The sequence below is a fragment of the Rhamphochromis sp. 'chilingali' genome (assembly GCF_963969265.1).
Source record: "Rhamphochromis sp. 'chilingali' genome assembly, chromosome: 17".
NCBI classification, from domain to species: Eukaryota; Metazoa; Chordata; class Actinopteri; order Cichliformes; family Cichlidae; genus Rhamphochromis; species Rhamphochromis sp. 'chilingali'.
This window is the reverse complement of record NC_137944.1, coordinates 16212528-16231081: the sequence shown is the minus strand read 5'-3', so window position 1 is coordinate 16231081 and position 18554 is coordinate 16212528. Positions and strand designations below refer to the sequence as shown.

The 18554-nt window shown below is 40.2% G+C and overlaps 2 protein-coding genes across 3 annotated transcripts in view; both read left to right on the top strand.

Moving 5' to 3' along the window:
- The first annotated feature begins 413 nt into the window (after positions 1-413).
- hepacam2 (HEPACAM family member 2) lies at positions 414-11020 on the top strand. Its single transcript, XM_080863890.1, has 9 exons — positions 414-632; positions 4344-4703; positions 4806-5093; positions 6263-6562; positions 8096-8221; positions 8650-8671; positions 8766-8800; positions 9194-9267; positions 9363-11020. Exons 1-9 carry the CDS (start codon positions 566-568, stop codon positions 9471-9473), a joined length of 1383 nt encoding a protein of 460 aa, XP_080720016.1. The 5' UTR covers positions 414-565; the 3' UTR covers positions 9474-11020.
- A 2769-nt stretch (positions 11021-13789) lies between these two features.
- Positions 13790-18554, top strand: part of vps50 (VPS50 subunit of EARP/GARPII complex) — a 119430-nt gene continuing 114665 nt past the window's right edge. For both annotated transcript variants that reach the window (XM_080863796.1, XM_080863797.1), the window contains exons 1-2: positions 13790-13929; positions 14427-14495. In XM_080863796.1, the coding sequence (XP_080719922.1) occupies positions 13897-13929; positions 14427-14495 (102 nt within the window). In that variant the 5' untranslated portion in view covers positions 13790-13896. The remainder of the gene's footprint in view (positions 13930-14426; positions 14496-18554) is intronic.

Here is an 18554-nt window from a genome sequence, read left to right as displayed (position 1 = left end):
AGGCTTCCTCGGTCTTACCCCAGTATCACTCGCTTTGTCTTCTTCTTCTTCTGTTATTTCTAGAATTACAAAATCATTCCACACAGAGTGGCGTTTGCTGACTGTTATGTCAGCCGAAAGCGCATTAAGCCAACAAAACTGCTGTTAGCAGGTAAAGGCTTTATTTCACAGCCCGGGGGTCTGAAGCAGCAGACAGCTGGTCTAATGTAAAGACACAGTTTCCATTCTGCTCTTTCACAGTTTTATGTCTCATCTTCCCTTTGATATAGTGCAAATCCTCAACCTGAGGGCAGCTCAGTGTGTGTGTGTATGTGAGAACACACTGTGTTGTCTCTCAGCCATGTGGACCTCTTCGTACTCTTGGGTTCACATGGGAGGGGCCTAGAGCTGCATGCAGGAAAGCCAGCTCCTCTTATTTCCCTGGCAAATGTCACCACAACCAGTCACATTTCTCTCCTCCTCCACCACCACCACCTCTTCTCTTCCACACCTCTCCTCTTCCTCCATCCCTCAGTCCTTGCACTGCCTGTCAGAATTCCCACATATCCCCAGAGGATAAGATGCCATGGAGGCCACAGGAAGAACTGTGCTGTGTGCCTGCTCTGCCTTCTGCCTTCTGTTCATCCTAACAGGTGAGTGCGGGTTTGTGTTGAGTTGTCACGACAGGACGTTGTGCTCGAGCTGTCAGTGTTGTGTTGGTGTAGTGATGGCTGCTGCTGTGGTTACTGTGTTTGCTTGGTTGGTAGAAACTGAAGGGCGAGCTGAGGAAGTTTTCATGGTGTACAGTAACAAAAATGTTCACTCACATCGTTGATGTAGTTTGTTTGAGAAACACATTTTCAACATATGTAAACCTTAAAATATGGATCTTTATAGGCACAAGAACTCCATTTAACAACACCCAGAGTGGGGTTTGTGTTTTTCTTTTTTTTTAAAAAAGCAAAACTTGACATTAATATCTTGTAATAATTTGGGAAACTGGTTGACAAGCTTTTTAAACTGAACAAAATTGAGCTCCCGACGGTGTGTTTAAAATCTCAGAGCTGTAAAGTTTTCCACGTAGTCCGTCCTGGTTCCTTTTGCATGTCCTTTCCATACTCGTTGCTGCATGACTCTACAGAATTAGCTTTTCTGTTCTGTTGTTGGCCGTGAGTAGACATAAAAACAGGGTCATTTGGAAAGAAGAAATGACCTAGGCCACAGCAGTGTGACTATGAGATAACAAACGTGTAATAGTGCGTGTCGTGTGACCTGATAAAGCCAACAGCAAAATCCCCCAAGTTTGGCTTCCCGTCTACTTTGATGTTTGTATCAACAGCCATCCTTGAGAAGCCCCGTTCGTCTTATCTGAAAAAGGACAGAAGATGGTGGCGTTTGGATACGTGCGGTGAGGTGACTCTATTTAGTATCCAAACAACTTGGATGTGTGTGAGGGTGATAAGAGGCAGGTGCTTTTGGGTCTCCACACGAAAGTGTATGTGTGTACGTGGGGGGTAAGGCCACCAAACGAAGCTTCCCTCTCACCTCAGAGTGTTTGTAATCATTGTGTCTGTAATCACCACCACAATATCCATGTTGTTTGGGGACAACAGTGAGGGAGCGGGCTCGGCACACTCCTCCTCGTTCTGCCTTTTCACCGGATCTCGGCTGGTGTAAACACAGACACACTCCTGCTACTGACACACACACACACTCACACACACACACACACACACTGAAACTGGCCTGCGGTCTTATAAGAATGGGACGTGTCACCGTGGTGTTTGTGCTGCATGCATTATTTAGGACATAACAGCAGACAGTAGATCTATTGTGATGTTCAACATGAGCAAAACATGACAGCTCAGAGGAACAGCAAGGGACATGAGGGAAAATATGGTTTTACAGGAAAAACAAAAGTTTCTCGAGTTTTCGCCCCATTTTTCCTATCGTGATTGCGCAGTATGATGTGTAACACAAACATAATTAAGTCTTGATGAATTCAAAGTTTACATTTTTTGATCTACAGCCTATAAAAACTGTTATTCACGACCGATCTTCAAGACATTTCTTCTGTGCCGAAAAAAGAGAAGATGCACAAACAGAAGCGAGACAAAGACACTCGAGCACAGAAAGAGGAAGTTGAAAGAGATAACTATGAACAAAAACTGTGAAGTTTTCGTGAGTTTGTTTCACAGCAGCACTGCCTACTCACATGCTGCTGCTTAACTCAGCCTGGCATCCAAATGGACTCAATCATTTCACCTCATGTAAAATGTCAAGTGAACACAGGTCGCAGCACAGATGTAATTCAGTGCATTTTGGAAAGATGTGGTCATTTAAAAATGTAAATTAATGACATCATTCATTCATCAGGCTGAGTAAAACCACTCGACCTTCCGGCTGAAGTGGCAGCATGCGCTGGAAAACACTGATAGCTCTATCGGCTGTTTGTGTTTTTCAAGGTTGTCTGTAACAAACTGCCCCGGCAACCTGCCGCAGCTTTAACAGACCACAAGATGCAATAGATCAGCAGTTGTAGTTACTTCACACAGCTCAAGTGTTTGTTTCGCAACGAGTTGCTATAAAAGAGACAGAGCCTGATCCTTGTCTGGCAACAATGTCACTCCGTAGGGAGTTAGGTCAATATTAACACACAGCAGTTTCAGGACCTGGAAACTTTGAAGACTAGGATGCAGATCATTGCAGATTACGCAGACAAAACAGGACTGACTTTATCTTTAAAGTGAAATCTCCTCGATATATTGCATCTATAGCATTACATAATTACAAAAAACAACTTTTTCTTTCAATTTTCTCCAGTTTTTACATTTGAATCCTCCAACAACCCACAAAATGACAATTCTGAAATAAAGCAGTGTCAAATGATAATATCAGATTGTTACCAAGTGCCAGTAATCACTAATGCATGTCATATTTTTCAATTTTGAATGAAAGTATTTTTATCAATGTTAGTGCTCTATCACATGACATGCACAACAGGGTGATAGTGTCAACTTTAAAGTGGGGTACACAGAAAAGCCTATTGTATCATCAGACAGTGCATCTTTTGTAGCATCTCATATATCAGTGTCATATATTGATAACCACAGGCAAAAATATGATTTCTTGTCAAACAAAACAGACGATTGTTGCCCGATTTTGCGGTCTCTCTGAGCTCAGTTTGGTTCAGTTTGATCTTTGTCAGTTCCTAATTCAGCTGACATGTTTCCATGGGGAAAAAAACCCTTTATCAATCCCATCTCCAATTCTTTGACTCCACTACTGTAGCTTTTATTTATTCACAGTTTAAAAACATTTGTTTATTCCATATTTTCCATTTTTTTCTGACTCCTCATGAAGAGAAAGTTTAAACAGGGGGTAGGTGTTGCTGGTTTGCTCACAGCCAGAGATACGTGCCTGATATGTCCATATTAAGGTTATCTACTCTGAGGGACATCATACAGACCAAAAAGGGGGAAAAAATGTCAGAAGCTGATTGTTTCAAGCGGTCTGAGTCCTGAGGTTGTGGCTTCAAAGGGTTTACTCTGCACATGGGTTGACTTCATTATTGGAAACTTTGGCCATGCACCAATGTAAGAGTTTAGTACAGAAAACAAGGAAAAATAAAATCAGTCCAGTTTACAGTGTGAGTGTAGGAAACGCATGGGAAGTCTAAATAAGTTAGCAACTAGCTAGCTATCATAGTGAAGTGTGTAGCAACTAAAACTCCAGAAATAAGCTGTGGAAAAAGTACAAATCTTGCCTCTATAGATGGTGAAATTTATTACTTTGTGAACAGTTTCTTGCTCAACCTCCAAGTACCCCATAAGCCTCCATCCATCCATTCGCTTCCACTTATCCTTTTCAGGGTTGTGGGGGGCACTGGAGCCTATCCCAGCTGTCATAGGGCGAGAGGCGGGGTACACCGCAGGGCTAACCATTCGCACTCACTCCCGCATTCACACTTATGGGCAATTTGGATGAATCAATTAACCTATCCCCACAAACTGCATGTCTTTGGACGGTGGGAGGAAGCCGGAGTACCCGGAGGGAACCCATGCAAACACAAGGGGACATGCAAACTCCACACAGAAAGACCCCGGCCTGATAGTGGAATTGAACTCAGGACCTTCTTGCTGTGCGGCAACAGTGCTAAACACCGTGCCACCGTGCTGCCCACCCCATAAGCCTATTGTAGTTTTAATTGTAGACATTAGCTTGCTGGAGTCATCGTGTATACAAAGAGTTTCTCTGTATGAAACATGATGTGTCACATGGACAATCTAACATGTTACCTTTCACTGGTTGTGCAGTAATTGAGTTTTCCTTCATTCCTTCTCCCACCACCTGCATCAACTCAGAGGTCAGCTCCGAACTGATTCACATTGATCCGTCGGTGAGGCATGTCACTGAAGGGGACTCTGTGTTCCTGTCTGTGAAAACCAACTTTTCACCGGACAAAGCAGAATTTCAGGGAACTTGGTGTCACACCGGGATGAGCAGCACCAAGCCCAGGATTTTGGTGACATTCACCAAAAAAAATACAATCTTAAGCATGAAGCACCGTGACCACCTCGTCTTCAACAACTCCACCTTTTCTTTGGAAATCAAGAACTTAAACAGAAAAGATGAAGGAGATTATCACTTGAGCATCAACATAAAGCATGATAACAAACCAGGAGACATTGAAGAGGAGAAAACCATTCGTGTAACCGTAGATGGTGAGTTGCATGTTTCTCAGACCTTATCTTTCCCATAATTTAATTTTATTAATTAGCCATTGCTCAGATATTAATTGTTTCTTGCCTTCCACCCCTGACTAGTTCCCGTGTCCAAACCAGCCATTGAGAAGAGCCCTTCCTATGCAGTCATTGAGGACAAAGCAAACGTCACCTTGACTTGTTCTGTTGAGAACGGAACAAGAGTTATGTTTAAGTGGTTCAGGGATAATGTTGCATTGGGTCCCAGTGACAGATACCACTACTCCCAAGATAACTCCACACTGTTAATCAGCCCTGTGAGAAAAGAGGACAAGGGAAGTTATCACTGTGTGGCCAGCAACCCGGTCACCCGGGGCCAACACAGCAGGGCTGCGGAACTCAACGTCTACTGTGAGTAGCTGTAGCTTATTCTTCGGTTTCTGAACCCTGTAATGACTGTGTTCACGTCTGAGAGCTGCTTTATAAAGGTTTTTATTTTATAGAAACAATTAAAAATCTAAAATGTCACATATGTGTTCCTGTACTCATCCTAAACCTTGTTGTTTTCTCTTCTCCAGAATAGCTGGAAATGTTGGGTCATGTGTAAATTTTAGTGAGATCAGCCTACTTACTATCAGCTTAAAAAAAAAAAAAAAAAAACATGTGCCTGTTATGGGATGGTATTTGCATGGGAGCAGACTTATCTTACAGAGCTCCTCTGTTCTACTATAAACGGCGTAGATGCACTGATAGACTTTATTGGATGTGCCAGTATGAGGCTGAACTGAGAACGTACTGCATGCGTAATTTTTCCTGGGTATTCGTTTTAATGCATTTAAATATTTACAAAACAGACGACTTTGTATTGAAGCGTGACAAAAGAAAGGCGTCGTAGGTTTTGTCTACAGCTTCCTGCACTTTTTTACCTCCACCTCTTTAGTCTTGTGTGTTGTTCTCATCTTGGCGGTGACATCATTTTTGTTTGCATAGGCAGATCGTGTTTGTGTTTCAACCTGCAGGAAGCACTCTTGGTTTCTTTCAGTTTTACTGTATTGAGTTTCTAGTAAAGCCGGTCTCCTTCTAATGTTTGCTTTCACTGGAAAATGCAATAAAAAACCAGCTGATAGTGAACTGGGCTGTTTGCTACTAATAGCTAATTGCTACTACAGTAATTCTCGTTTAACAGATAATTTTCTTATTTAACAGTTAGGTTTTATCTAAAATGTATATTAATATGTTTGTGAATAATATGCTTGACTGTGTTGGAAAAAGACAATTCTTATTTTAAGTTAGAGTAGTGCGCTTTCTCGACAGCCCACGTTCGGTGCTGTGCTAGTCCACCCCCGCCTCACCTAGGTCTCAGTGTTCTCCACTGGCACTGTCAACACACCCACCCGTATTTATCCCACTACTCCGTGTACAGACCTGTGACCCTGTATTTAGAAACTCACTTTTCTTACCCTGCTTTCCTCTGCTACCCAATCATGCCTTAGAGCTGGATGGTTCATGAAAATTACCCACAAAGCAACATCTCACCAGCAAACTGTCATGTTTTTCTCACTCTCCACCGGCCCACACAGATGGCCCTTACAACCTTGAGGTGAACTCTGTCCAGGGCCTGCGCACAGGGGAGGTGTTCACCATCAACCCGGGGGAGCTGGTCTTCTTTGAATGCCAGGCTGACTCCAACCCACCTAACAACTATGTGTGGATCTCCAAGACCCGCAATGCAACTCAGATTGTCACAGAGGGCCCTCGGCTAGAGGTGCGCTCCTACAGACTGGCCCAGGCTGAAGAGTACCTTTGCCGTGCCTTCAACAACGTGACGCAAAAGCAGGACGAAGCCCAGTTTACTCTGGTGGTGGCCAGCTTGGGAACAGGTGGGTAGAGGGTGGAACATGGCAAAAGGGAGGAGAGCGTGGGTAGGTTTTGGGAATCCTCTAAGATAAACACTCTGCAAACAGTGTGTCACGCCAAACGCAGAAGAGCTGGGTGAGCGTTTCGAGATAATCCTTGCCAATGATAAGCACTGACCACCTTTTGGGAACAGTTAGGGAGAGAAAATACTATAACTGGAGCATTACACTGCGTAAAAGCTGACAAGTCAGACCAGGTTATGGCTATAATGAAATATACAGTACATTATTATAAAACTAAGGTTATATCTGTGTTGCTAGGCTCCAGTACCTGCAGCATGTATTTAAGTTCAGTGGCTGGGAAAGTAAACACTGGATAACAGCTGTTATGTTTGTTGACAAGGTTTTATAGCATATGGAGTTTCTGTGTGCTGAATGCAACATTAATATGTTGCCTGGGTGATACTGAGAAAAGGACATTTATGATTACTGCTGATACTGGCTGATTTAACACGTTGTTTAAGGAGACAACAGATGCCCTTTTTTTATTGACATCGAAATCTTTTAAATCTTTTCTGATGATTACAGTTTTAAATTCAAGCATTTTACAGACATGTTAGCCACTGTGGAAAGCTATACTATCTACTGTCTGTAAAAGAGGATGATTTATTTATGTATTTATTTTGGCACCTGACCTGATCATATTTAGATAAATTGTGGATAAGAGAGTGTAGTTCCATATTTTCAGCTAATGCTTGCTAGCTTGGTTAGTTAGCATTGTACCTTGGTTTGGTTAGATACCTGCTAATTAATGGTAACACATAAATAAAATTGGTTTCATTTCTCAAGAAAAATAAAAAACAAAACAGACCACAGCTTAAACACATTGCAACAAACAATAGTTTCCAGGAAACTGTTATAAATGTCAAGTTCAGTAACTTCATTTAGCTAAAGTGCTACCTAAAAGACAGCTAGCTAGATACCGTTAGCCTTTATCTTAACTCACTGGCTACTAAAAAAACCATCATACATAAAATTTAACACATTTTAAACTGAAAAGTAAATTTCACTAAAGCTTGCTTGTTTGCTTGTTTTTGTAGCCGACTTCAATATCCCTGAGATATCTCACTGCAAGACACAAAGCACGATTTCAATAACACATCTCAGATTTCTATGTGATAAACAGATGCTGCTTCAGTAAATGAAAGAAAATGTTACAAAAAACTTTCTTTTAGCTCATTGGCCAGAATTTCCTGTATTCATAAAATATACATAGTAAATAGTGAAAAAAATAACATGAAAATTGCAATTTAATTGTTTATCTGTTAGTTAATTACTTTGTTGAAGTATAAAGGGCCACTGCACAGGAATCTTAAATTTGGGAAAACTATGAAAATAAAGTTTACGTTTTCCAAAGCTGTCCAGTGGGCCAGGTTGGGGGCTGTTTTTTGCCCCCTGGCACCAAGACCAACTTGTTAACTCTGTCATTCCTACAAAACTGGATTACTTTCAAATGTGTGTTCATGTATCATTCATGTGACTGTTGTTCATTAACAGGGAAAGAGAAGCACACCCAAGAGGGTAACTCTGTATCACCGCTGGCAGTCATTACTGTCTGCTCTTTTTTTGTCATTGGCCTTATGCTGCTGTTCTTCCTCAGGAGAACCTGTCATCCAAAGAGAGGTTAGATACTGTTTTCTTCTGTTGCTTTGGGAAGCACTTTTTTTACAGAACCATATTTGTTTTTAATCCCTGTGAGTTCAATTTTTCTTTCCCCCTGGTTTCCAAGCTCTTGAATGTGGAATTTAATAAACCTTTTCCACAGCAGTCATTTTGACTTGAAATGTAATTAGAAATGGTATTAATTAATGTCATTAGTAACACGTGTGTTTGCCTACTTTTTCATGTGGAAAAAACAAAAACAAACAAAAAAACGAAAATGTTACTGGGAAAATGTAAATGACTTGCAAATGTTAGATTAAAGGAAACAAGGGCAAAGTAACTTCTTTATTTGAGGAAGTGAAGGTCACATTTGTTATGCTGTCGCTTGCATGCGTGACTTTATATTTTTCTCTCTTTCTCATTCCCGTTCCCCTCTCTTTTATCACCAGTGCTTATGAGCATTTACAACAAGTAAGAACCTTTATTATGAAATTATTTCAAAAATCTACCATTGTGTCTTTTCCCCACATAAGCTTCAATTAACATTTTTATTTTTTCTGAGCAGACCGTTTTCAGAGCAGAAACGACCACATCGTTCAGGTAAACGTCTTTTTTGTTCACAGATTATTCATTTTTCCCTCTTACTGTCAAAAACATTAATTATTAGTGATCCCCGCATAATAACTCTCATATTTATTTATACACATGCATTATATCATATTTAACAAGGAACTGGATTGGAAATAGTAGATGAACAGGGCATTTACTGGACAAATCAGCTTCAAAAAAGCAAGTTTGAAAGCTAAACAACTTAACTGACCTTAACTCAAACAAGATAAGGAGAATTTAACTCAGATTAGAGCAGTTTTATTTTTTTAGATTTATGACATCATATAATTTACCATGCCATTATAAAGTCTGACAGGCTTTAGACATTAACAGCTGTACTGTAGCAAATGTTTTGCTCTGATTTATCAAAATGTGTATCAACAGGTCACGAGGATGCAACCGAGGACTTTGGCATCTACGAGTTCGTCTCCATACCTGGGAAGACGGAATCTACACAGGTATTTTCACAACCAACGAAGCAGCAACACTAATTTTGTCCAAAATCCTTTGTTTTTATAATGCTTTTAATTTGCACGTACGACTAATCCACCAGGCATCGTGCAGATCTTTGGCTCGTCTCGAATCGATTCAAGATATGCATACTACTATCTACGATGTGATCAGACACGTTCCTGAAACTCCGAGTCACAGTTTGCTGAAGTAAAGTCTGGCTGGAGAGCGGAGATGGAACTTTAAATGGTTTAACTTGAAGACTTCCTTGTAGCTTTATTCTCTTAAGTCTCTGTTATCAAAGCCTGAAGCACTGGTTTTGGTGGCCTGGTTTTTTGCACAAGGGATGAAGGAGACTTGTGGGATTACACAACCTGATAGTGCACTGCTGTTGACGAGAGTTTTGGACGGATGTTAAGTGTATTTTGCTGACATTGGTGTGAAATGAAAATGTATGTTCAGCTCATTTTTATTTTTTCTGTGAAAGCATAACTGAAGTTAAAAACCTTTTGTTTTCTGTTTTAAGGTGAAGATTATATAAAACTAAGCAAATTAGAAGTATTCAGTTTTACCTTATTTTGAAGATTTTCTGATGCATCCAAGGTGCCGAAATTGCCACATTCCTTGATTTATTATTTAAAATGTAGATGAAAAAAAAACCCATGAATATTATCATTTTAATTTAGCGTTCCCTGCTGACAGAGTATATTTTGTGAGAAGTGTTATAATTAATGCAGTACGAAATATATATTCAGGTTAACTGTAAATATTGTACATGGATTATCCAGCAGATTCTTTATACATATTATTCTATTCCTATGTTTCACTCTAATCTATTTATTCCTATTAAAACTTTCAGCCCTGCTTCCCCAAATGTAGCATTTTCTCTCTTCTCATAATGGACACAATGAAATGCTCAATGAAAAGACAATGATAAGGAATTCGTAATTCATTATTGTACAGTTTGCATTCACATGTTTGTTTTGTACTTTATTAAAAATATAACTGTTTACTACTCTGGTCAATTGGAGTATGCGCTGTTTGCTGACATCAAACAAGGACAATGTACTCTAATCTGCGAATTCTGCAATTATGTCCGTATTTTTGCTTTAGTTTGCCTTTTTTTTTGTAAAAAGGCAAAAGCAGTAATGGCTTGAAATGAACATTTGTTCTTTCACACTTCCTGGAAAAAAAGAATAGCTGAAGCCAGCAAAGCTGTCAGTTGTTCTGTTGCTTCACAGTCCGTCTTTGTCTGATGTCTTGGCTGTAATCTCTCTCCCCGCAAGAGTTGTGCTTGCAGTCCCAACACTGCTGCAGAGCGCTAGCTTCTTTCAGCCTCGCTGTATTGGTATGCTGTGTACCTGATAGAGATAGGCAGCGACAGACGGATGGTTCAGCATGTGGCGTAGTGCCCTCCACCTGCTCCCGCTGACACCTTGTCACGAGTAGATAGAAACGAGTGTGCGCTTGCTCCTGTTTGTGTGCGCGCGCATACATATATGTGTTGTGGACAGAAGAAGAAATACAGAAATACAAATAAAGGGGCAAGCGTGGAGAGAAAGTCAGAAGTAGAGTGATTCATTTAGAAAGCGGAGGCCAAATTTTTATATGCAGCTCATTAGAAATGCTCCAAGTTTGCCAACCTTGGAGAGTGAATCACGTAAAGGAACTATTATGCAGCTTATTATCACCACACTGTTGTATACTCATTATGTGGTACCATGCTGAGTGCATCTTTTCAGTGTGTGAAATGCTATAGCACAAAATGCTGGCTACTATAGTAAATTATTATCAAACTGTAGTTGTTTCTTTTTTATCCCATGAACATTAAAAAACAAAAAAAATCTAAGTCTAGAACTCCTGCTGAATTCTAAGGTGTGACATATCACGACGCTCTCCTGCATAACAACAAGTTGTTTATTAAATCTTGGTCTAATTTTAGCTGTTGAACTGACCAGCCGAGTGTGCTGTGTCTTTGTGGTGGCATCTCCGGGTAGGGGTTGCCATCTGTTCCGTGTCAGTGTATACTTAAAGGGAGGCTCCACACTGTGGATGACTGCCTGACAAACAACAGTGGAGTAAATTCACCTAAGGAGAGCGACCTCACCTTCATTTGACTGGGAAATAGCCTGAGGCATCATTAACCAGGAACTAGAGCTCACAGTGCCTGCTGTGTGCAGCACGCTGCTTCCTTTTAACCAAGCACAGCCCGACATAAAACCTAAGGGGGCAATTACAAAGCAAGCTGAATAGGTCTGTGTGTGCTGTTTTGGGAATGATTTGGAACAGTTTACAATGCAGAGCCTGGCATAACTGCTTGCTTGGCAGAGATGGACCTGCGTGGCACTGAATCTGTGGTGACAGCGGGCAAATTCTTGGTCATGAAAGGAAATTTGCTGCACTAAGGAAAGCCTGCTTTATTGTGTTAACCTGTATGTATATAATGTGTATAATACAGATATACAGACAGTGGCTGTAGAATTAAAAGGAAATTCTACTTTATTCTTAGGAATAAAACAAACCCTGGAGCTGTTCGGAAACCGGCCCATGTGTTGTACTGATAATAACTTCAACATTATCACACACCTTATATTTTATTCATTAATTGTTTTAATTGAATCATTAGCATAGAAACATGTGTATAGGTTAATATGTAAGGCGTGCACATTAGTGTGTAAAAGTCTTGATCCACCCAGTCCTTTTGAGCAATAGTTCTTCAGGCTTTCTGGGGGTCTTTCAAAGGATTTCTTTCGACATTGGCTGCTTTTTCACTCATTTGCCGTGTCGTCCTTCAACCATTTGTTTGCTTGTTAGGCCACTTAACACTGACCTATGATTAATTTATGATTCAGACATATTAAACTCAATAGATGAACCAGTGTTGTGTCTGCACATAGCACACAGCTTAGCTTAGAACAAGTCCTTAATTTTATCTTTAGGCACTTTGTTACTAGCAGACTAGGCTAAAAACATCATTTGCTCCCATTTCTTTTATTGAGTCCATTCAAAATGTCAAAGACAACACAGCTGACAGACATAAAGTAGTATTTTTGCACCAACAAGGTGATTCCCAAAGAGCTGTCAGATGAAAATTCGGCACATCTTGATGATCTGCAATGAGAAAACTGAACAAGTGGAGGAAGTGGAAGGCCTAAAAATTGTTTACAGCAGATGAACATTTGAAAATCATGTCAATAAAATAATTAAAAATAAAATCAGCAAAGACCTGACACAGGACCTGACAGTTGCTCTCTGGCTCTCAGAGATGGTCTCAGTGGAAGGGTGATCGTCAAGAAGCCATTCTTGAGGAAGTGCAACAAAGAGAAATGACTGAGGAATGCCAAATTACACAAGACCTGGACTGGAAATCAGTGGCAACAGGTTTTTATGGAGTGATGAATCCAAATCTGATCTTTATTCATATTGTTGTCAATATGTATGCAGGAGGTACCACAGTGAGTGTCCACAGCCATCTGTAACAAAAACAAGCAAGCAGGAGAGGGTCTGTCATGGTTTGAAGCATTATTTAAGGCCGTGGTGCTGTGGATCTTTGTCAAAATTGATGGAATTATGAACACAGAAAAGTACAGCCATTGATCTGCCGTGCAACATGGTGGAATGAAACACATTGGTGAAGATTTCATGTTTCAGCATGGCAAGTACCCCAAACACCCTGCTAGTGCAGTAAAAGCAAACCTGGAGAGAGAAACACACAGTGAAACACTATCAGTCACAAAAAGAGCTTTGAATGTCATTCAGACAGAGGACTATTCCTGATGACTACTTAAAGAAATGACAAGAAAGATTGCTTAAGAGAGTTCACAGTGTGTTGAAGAACAAATGTTTTAATACCAAATATTGACTTTGAGGCTTGTTTGAATTATATAAACCCTATTTTTGTCTTACATACTGGATTTCTATGTATGTTTGCACACGCCTCAATAAACTGCTGCACCTGTTTCCCAGTTTTCCAGCAAAATATAAATAAATGTGGTGTGACTCAAGATTTCTGCAAAGTATTGAATAAATCCATATACAGAGATTCAGCCTAAAGCCATGTAACAGAAAAATAAGCATATGTGTTGCCATGAACATTAATGATGGCTCAGTTTTATTCCAGTGTCCCATGGCAGCCTCATTTCAGTTTTAGGAAAAACAATACAGCCACTGTGGGTTTTTTGTTTTTTTTAATTTGTTATCATTTGCACCCATATTTTCGTTATTTTTTGGCACAAGGAGGCTAGATGACTGCTAATATCTCTGTTAGTTTACTACCATCCAGTGGCGTATGGCAGCAGTACATTACTGTAGAGTCAATCTTTGATGCCTTGTTTATATTTGATCATATTTTATTTTTTAATTTCATTTTCTCTGTTTATAACAACACGTACTTCGGATTTCATCCAGATGTTTTCATTTTTTATACATGTGAAAAGCCTGACAACAAGAGCACAAGCTCTGGCTCTTAAAAAATACATTTCCCAGAAGGCTTTGCAACGTTCTGGTTCCTGCCCTGCCAGTCACGTGAGACTCAACTATGGCTTCCTTCTCGTAGTGATGGAGGTGCACTGTTGACAACAAGACACAGTTGGAGCTTTACTCATTTTTTTTAGCCGCTGATACGACTTGGACTTACGATGCAGAAGATCAAGTCTCTTATGGCCCGTCAGGTGAGCACAGCAGGTGTACAGAAACTACGCTGTCGGCTGTTTGTCTCTGACGGGAGCCGGTAGTTAGCACGACAGCCTGCTAAGCTAACTGGCTAATTTGACAGCTCATCGTTTGGTTCATTAAGTGAAACGTTCAGCCAGACTAAGAGCTGTTTCAGTTGTTTCCTTCAGGCAAATAAGGCATGCACATAGCAATTTACCTCACGCCCCGGTAGTTGAGAGTTTAACACAATAACAATAACAACACAATAATGGGAACTGGGCGGATAGAAGGAAGTTCTCAGTCTGCACATGCAGTGGTGTTTGGCAATTGGTCAAAACTGAACACAACAGAGCATATCGCTTTCAGAAATCTGCCCCTCAGTTCCACTTTTTGCTGTATGCAGTAGTGTGCTGATGAAGTTCTGTGACAAGTTACAGATTAAAAATAAAAACACAAAGAGTTATGTTAAAGCTACCTGTTGTTTGTAGTTTTACTTTGGATTTTATTTTGGCAGGGCCTGAAAAGCCCCCAGGAGAGCATGGCAGACCTCAGTCCTGTGGAGAACCTGAGAATCCCGAGCAAGGTAAACTTCGACGACTTAGACTGCAGCTGTCTGTTTTGATGTGCTGTTTGATGCATGGACAGTGTTCATCATAAAATCAAAGTTTCTCCATCTACCACTTTGTGAGTAGATGCTTATCTTAATAGTTTTGCTGACAGCTTTTTAAAAGCTGCCATATTTTATTGTTTTCGAGTCACAGTGAACGCCATCAGGGAGGGATTGTTTTAGCACTGTTGTTGGACACAGCTGCAAGTTGTAACACAGACCCTGAGTGATGTCTTTGTCATTACCCAGAGTCAGCACTCATGTTAGTAGTAATGGCACCACAAGGCTGTCGGTATTACTAGAGATTTAATTTGTTAATCAATGTGTTGATGATTCATTAGCTATACACTGGATTTCATTTTTTGTGCTTTATCTAAACAGCAGTTGTTATATTATAGTTATGCACTACTGAAGGCTCCTGTTTATATCAGTTAAACAGACTTTATGTCAGTGCTCCTCACCTTACTCAATTTGTGATGCAGACACTGTTATAAGAGTATTTGAACATTTCTGGCATGACAGCGTTTCAAATTGCACTCAGTCATGCTTGGTCACAGGAAGCGTTTGTCACTATCCCCTTTGCACAAATTCAATTCGTCAAGTGTCGACGAAGCAAAAGGCAGAGCGGCTCTATTTCACATTTAGTTACTTACATTCATTCTTAGCATCACTGTGGCTTTTCACTGTAGTGATGACCTTCAATAAATGACTCTTGAGTACAGTTTTGTTGCTGTATTTGTTCACAGCGCTGGGAGATATGAGCCAGGTCGACTGAGCAAGACGTTTAACCTTTCTGGGTTTTGAACACTTAGCGTTTACATTTTCTTTTTGTATGGTATGCTGTGCTGATGTAGCGTGTGCTTATTTTCTGCTCAGGCTAATGCTGTGCTGTGATAGATGAGACTAAAAAGAGAGTGCATTTTTGTCAGTTCACCAGTGGCGGTTAGGAAAGATTAAGCCGACTGAATTTTAAAATCTGCTTCCAGATTTTAAGTGTCTGATAAGCTCATACTTAGTGTGTGTGTGTGTAATATATATATGGGCTTATGCGTCTAATTGATTGAAAGCAGACTGTGTCTTCAATAAAGATTTCAGGGTTTGTTTTTTTTTCTATGGGCACCTCTGTCTCCTGGCCTTGGTGTCAGGTGACATGGTCAAACTGGATATGCGGTAATCAAACACTTGTTTTGTTTTTTCCTTGCTTGTAACATTCTCGTTTGTCAGTGCTGGACTGCGGATTCTGTGCAAGACCTATCACACCTGCTTTATTTGCCTTGTGTGTTATGAAGCAGTAAGGATAATAAGACCGAAGTAATGGCTTCTGTGCATGTGTTCATGTGGATGTGTGAACTGTAAGCAGACAGTATGCCGCTGTCCATCACCTATTAAGTTGCTCTTGTGTGTGCACTGCAAATACCTGCCTGTTGTGTATTGAACATACACACAGGGCATCATTGTTTGTTGGCTTTATACTTTGGCTTCATTTACTTTGCTTTCATTAATGTGCTGGACCTCTCAGCTTACAGGAAAATAAGATGGGGCCACGACACAAGCCAGGCTTCATGTAAAAGTAGTCCTCCTTCATTACAGGAGAAATAGTCCTCTGCAGGAGTGAGACCGAAGTGCTATTATATGATCATTTTGAGAAATACTGAGATCATGATTATTTAACGCGTCATAACCCAATTAAAATTAAACTTCCTCCATTAACATGATACTGACACCCACTGATTGGAACCATTGCTGTGTTTCATTTTTTATTATTATTAGTATTTTCTGTACCCATGAGTCACATCGTTTATCATCCTTCACATGCTGACAGCAACATCTGGCTAACTGCACGGGGCAGGCCTGATGTGTGCGATGATTAAGTAAATGCTGCTATTCAGTTACTGTTTGGACACAGTTTGAGGGTTTGAAAGCAAGGTCAAGATAAATGTGCAGTAGTCGGTCTGTGGCTGATCTCTCTTTTGTAGTATTTAAATGGAAGGACAGCCATTCAACACATTCATCAATAATGAAAGTGCCTGTTTGTTTCAGTCTGGCAGTGGTGGGTTAACACAGTCTGAAACAGGGTCATGACCTCATTAAATGGGCTAAAAAGTATTTAGAGGCAAGTTTGTTTGTTAGATTTTTTTAATTTATCAGTTTGACTTTTCTTTTAGTGATTAATAGAGGTTATTAAACTTTAGATGGATGGCCCTCATGTGAGATGCTTGGGGATCAGTGTTATTTTACAGGGGTAGTGGAAATGGGTGTTTTAAGTTATTTGAATGTTTTGCTATATTGTTGCAATGAAAAATTACAAGATTTGCAAAACCCTTTAAAGATGTCAGAAGCTTTTCTTTTGATTGGTAAGCCATAAAAGGGAAGAAATAAATCAGCTACGTCGGGGGCGGTATTTTCACTTTCTTTTTGTTTTTTTGCAGGGACGCAGGTGTCAGGCTGATTATGTGCACATACGGAGGTCAGACTCTTGGCAATAGCATCAGTTTACCCTCAGGGAAAGCTAGTCTCAAAGAACATCTTATCCCTTGTTCTCCTGGTGCTGTGTACCTAACACCTTCTACAAACATGTAAATCTGGGTCACAGCGAGACATGCGCTTAAAGTTAACAAGTTACAGTCTGTTCGAGATGCCAGTATGATGCCACCTCAGTGTGATGAGTAACAATTGAAAGCTATGACTCAACAGTAGAGCCACAGCATTTGAATAACAGAGATCTTGAGTGATGTCTTTGTTATTGCTCAAGGTCTGTGTTATTTTATCTGCCATGGTAGGAAGATTTTTACCAAAGCCTTTGTAGCAGAGATCGGTAACTTGCTTTTGGCTTCATTGGGCAAACAATAGTAATCATAACCTATTAGCATATTTTAGTTCAAGACGTCCTCATGTTGGTTTTGTTTTCTTCACTGATACGCTAGATGAGATGAAAGAAGTGATCCTTGAAAGGTGTTTGAAAAGCAGGTAGTTTGTTCAGAAGATTCTCGCTGTATTTCTCGGGACAGTTAATTTCTACAGTAGATGGTGTCACCTAAATTACTGAATGATCAGAGCTACCTGTTGTTGCTTACGTGACTTGAAGTTGTGCAAGATGGATTGTTTTGTTTTGATCTTGCTGATCTCATGAGAGTCCAGCTGCCTCGCAAGGTAATGTGTTTTCAGGCTTTATTAGATCTAGCCTTTTAGGAGTGACTTTACAATTACAGATCTTTCCAGACCCCATCAAAAAAACCAGACAGAAAAGATAAAAGATGGCGGTAGCTACTGTGATGTCATCCACTGGTTTTTGAAGTCCTGTTTGCTCATCCACTAGCATCCAGTGGAATATGCTCCTTTTAAAAACATAGTTGACCAAGATTTACACTCCACAGTGTCTTTTTTCCCTCCCTGATCCTGGTTCTGCTGGAGGTTTCTTCCTGTTAAAAGAGATTTTTTCCTTCCCACTGTCGCCAAGGTTTTGCTCATAGGGGGACGGATGTCTGAGGGTTTTACTTATTGTAGGATCTTTATTGTAGAATATAAAGCGCCTTGAGGTGACTGTTGTAAATATGTGCTATATAAATAAATTTCAATTGAATAGAATTAATTTTTTATTCAGTGTGACTTAATATGAGGCACTCAGCCCATAATTACATTAGGAAAGTTTTTACAGAGGTAAAGTGAAAAAGCAGTTTTCCCATAAACTTCTACAGGATCTTTTTGCAACCACAGCTATCGCCCTCTGGTGGCTTTCAGATAGAATGCAGGTTTACTTAGTTTATTTTTCTGGCCCAGAAGCTATATTAGTGTTGTTTTTGGATGCAGTGAATTAAGTCACATGGACTCCTGTGTGAAGCAGGTTTTAGCATACCATGGATACCAGAGCTTGTCTGCTGAATAAAATGGGAAAAAACTGCAGTAGGAGGGCTTTTTAATTTCAGATGCATACTGAACAAGATACTTTTGGCTGCTCCCTTATTCACACACACACACACACACACACACACACACACACACACACACACACACACACACACACACACACACACACAC

Coding starts and splice junctions, on each gene's coding strand:
- hepacam2 (XM_080863890.1), top strand. CDS start 566: ATGGAGGCCACAGGAAGAACTGTGCTGTGTGCCTGCTCTGCCTTCTGC. Junction 633..4,343: donor CCTTCTGTTCATCCTAACAG/GTGAGTGCGGGT, acceptor GCATCAACTCAG/AGGTCAGCTCCGAACTGATT. Junction 4,704..4,805: donor CATTCGTGTAACCGTAGATG/GTGAGTTGCATG, acceptor ACCCCTGACTAG/TTCCCGTGTCCAAACCAGCC.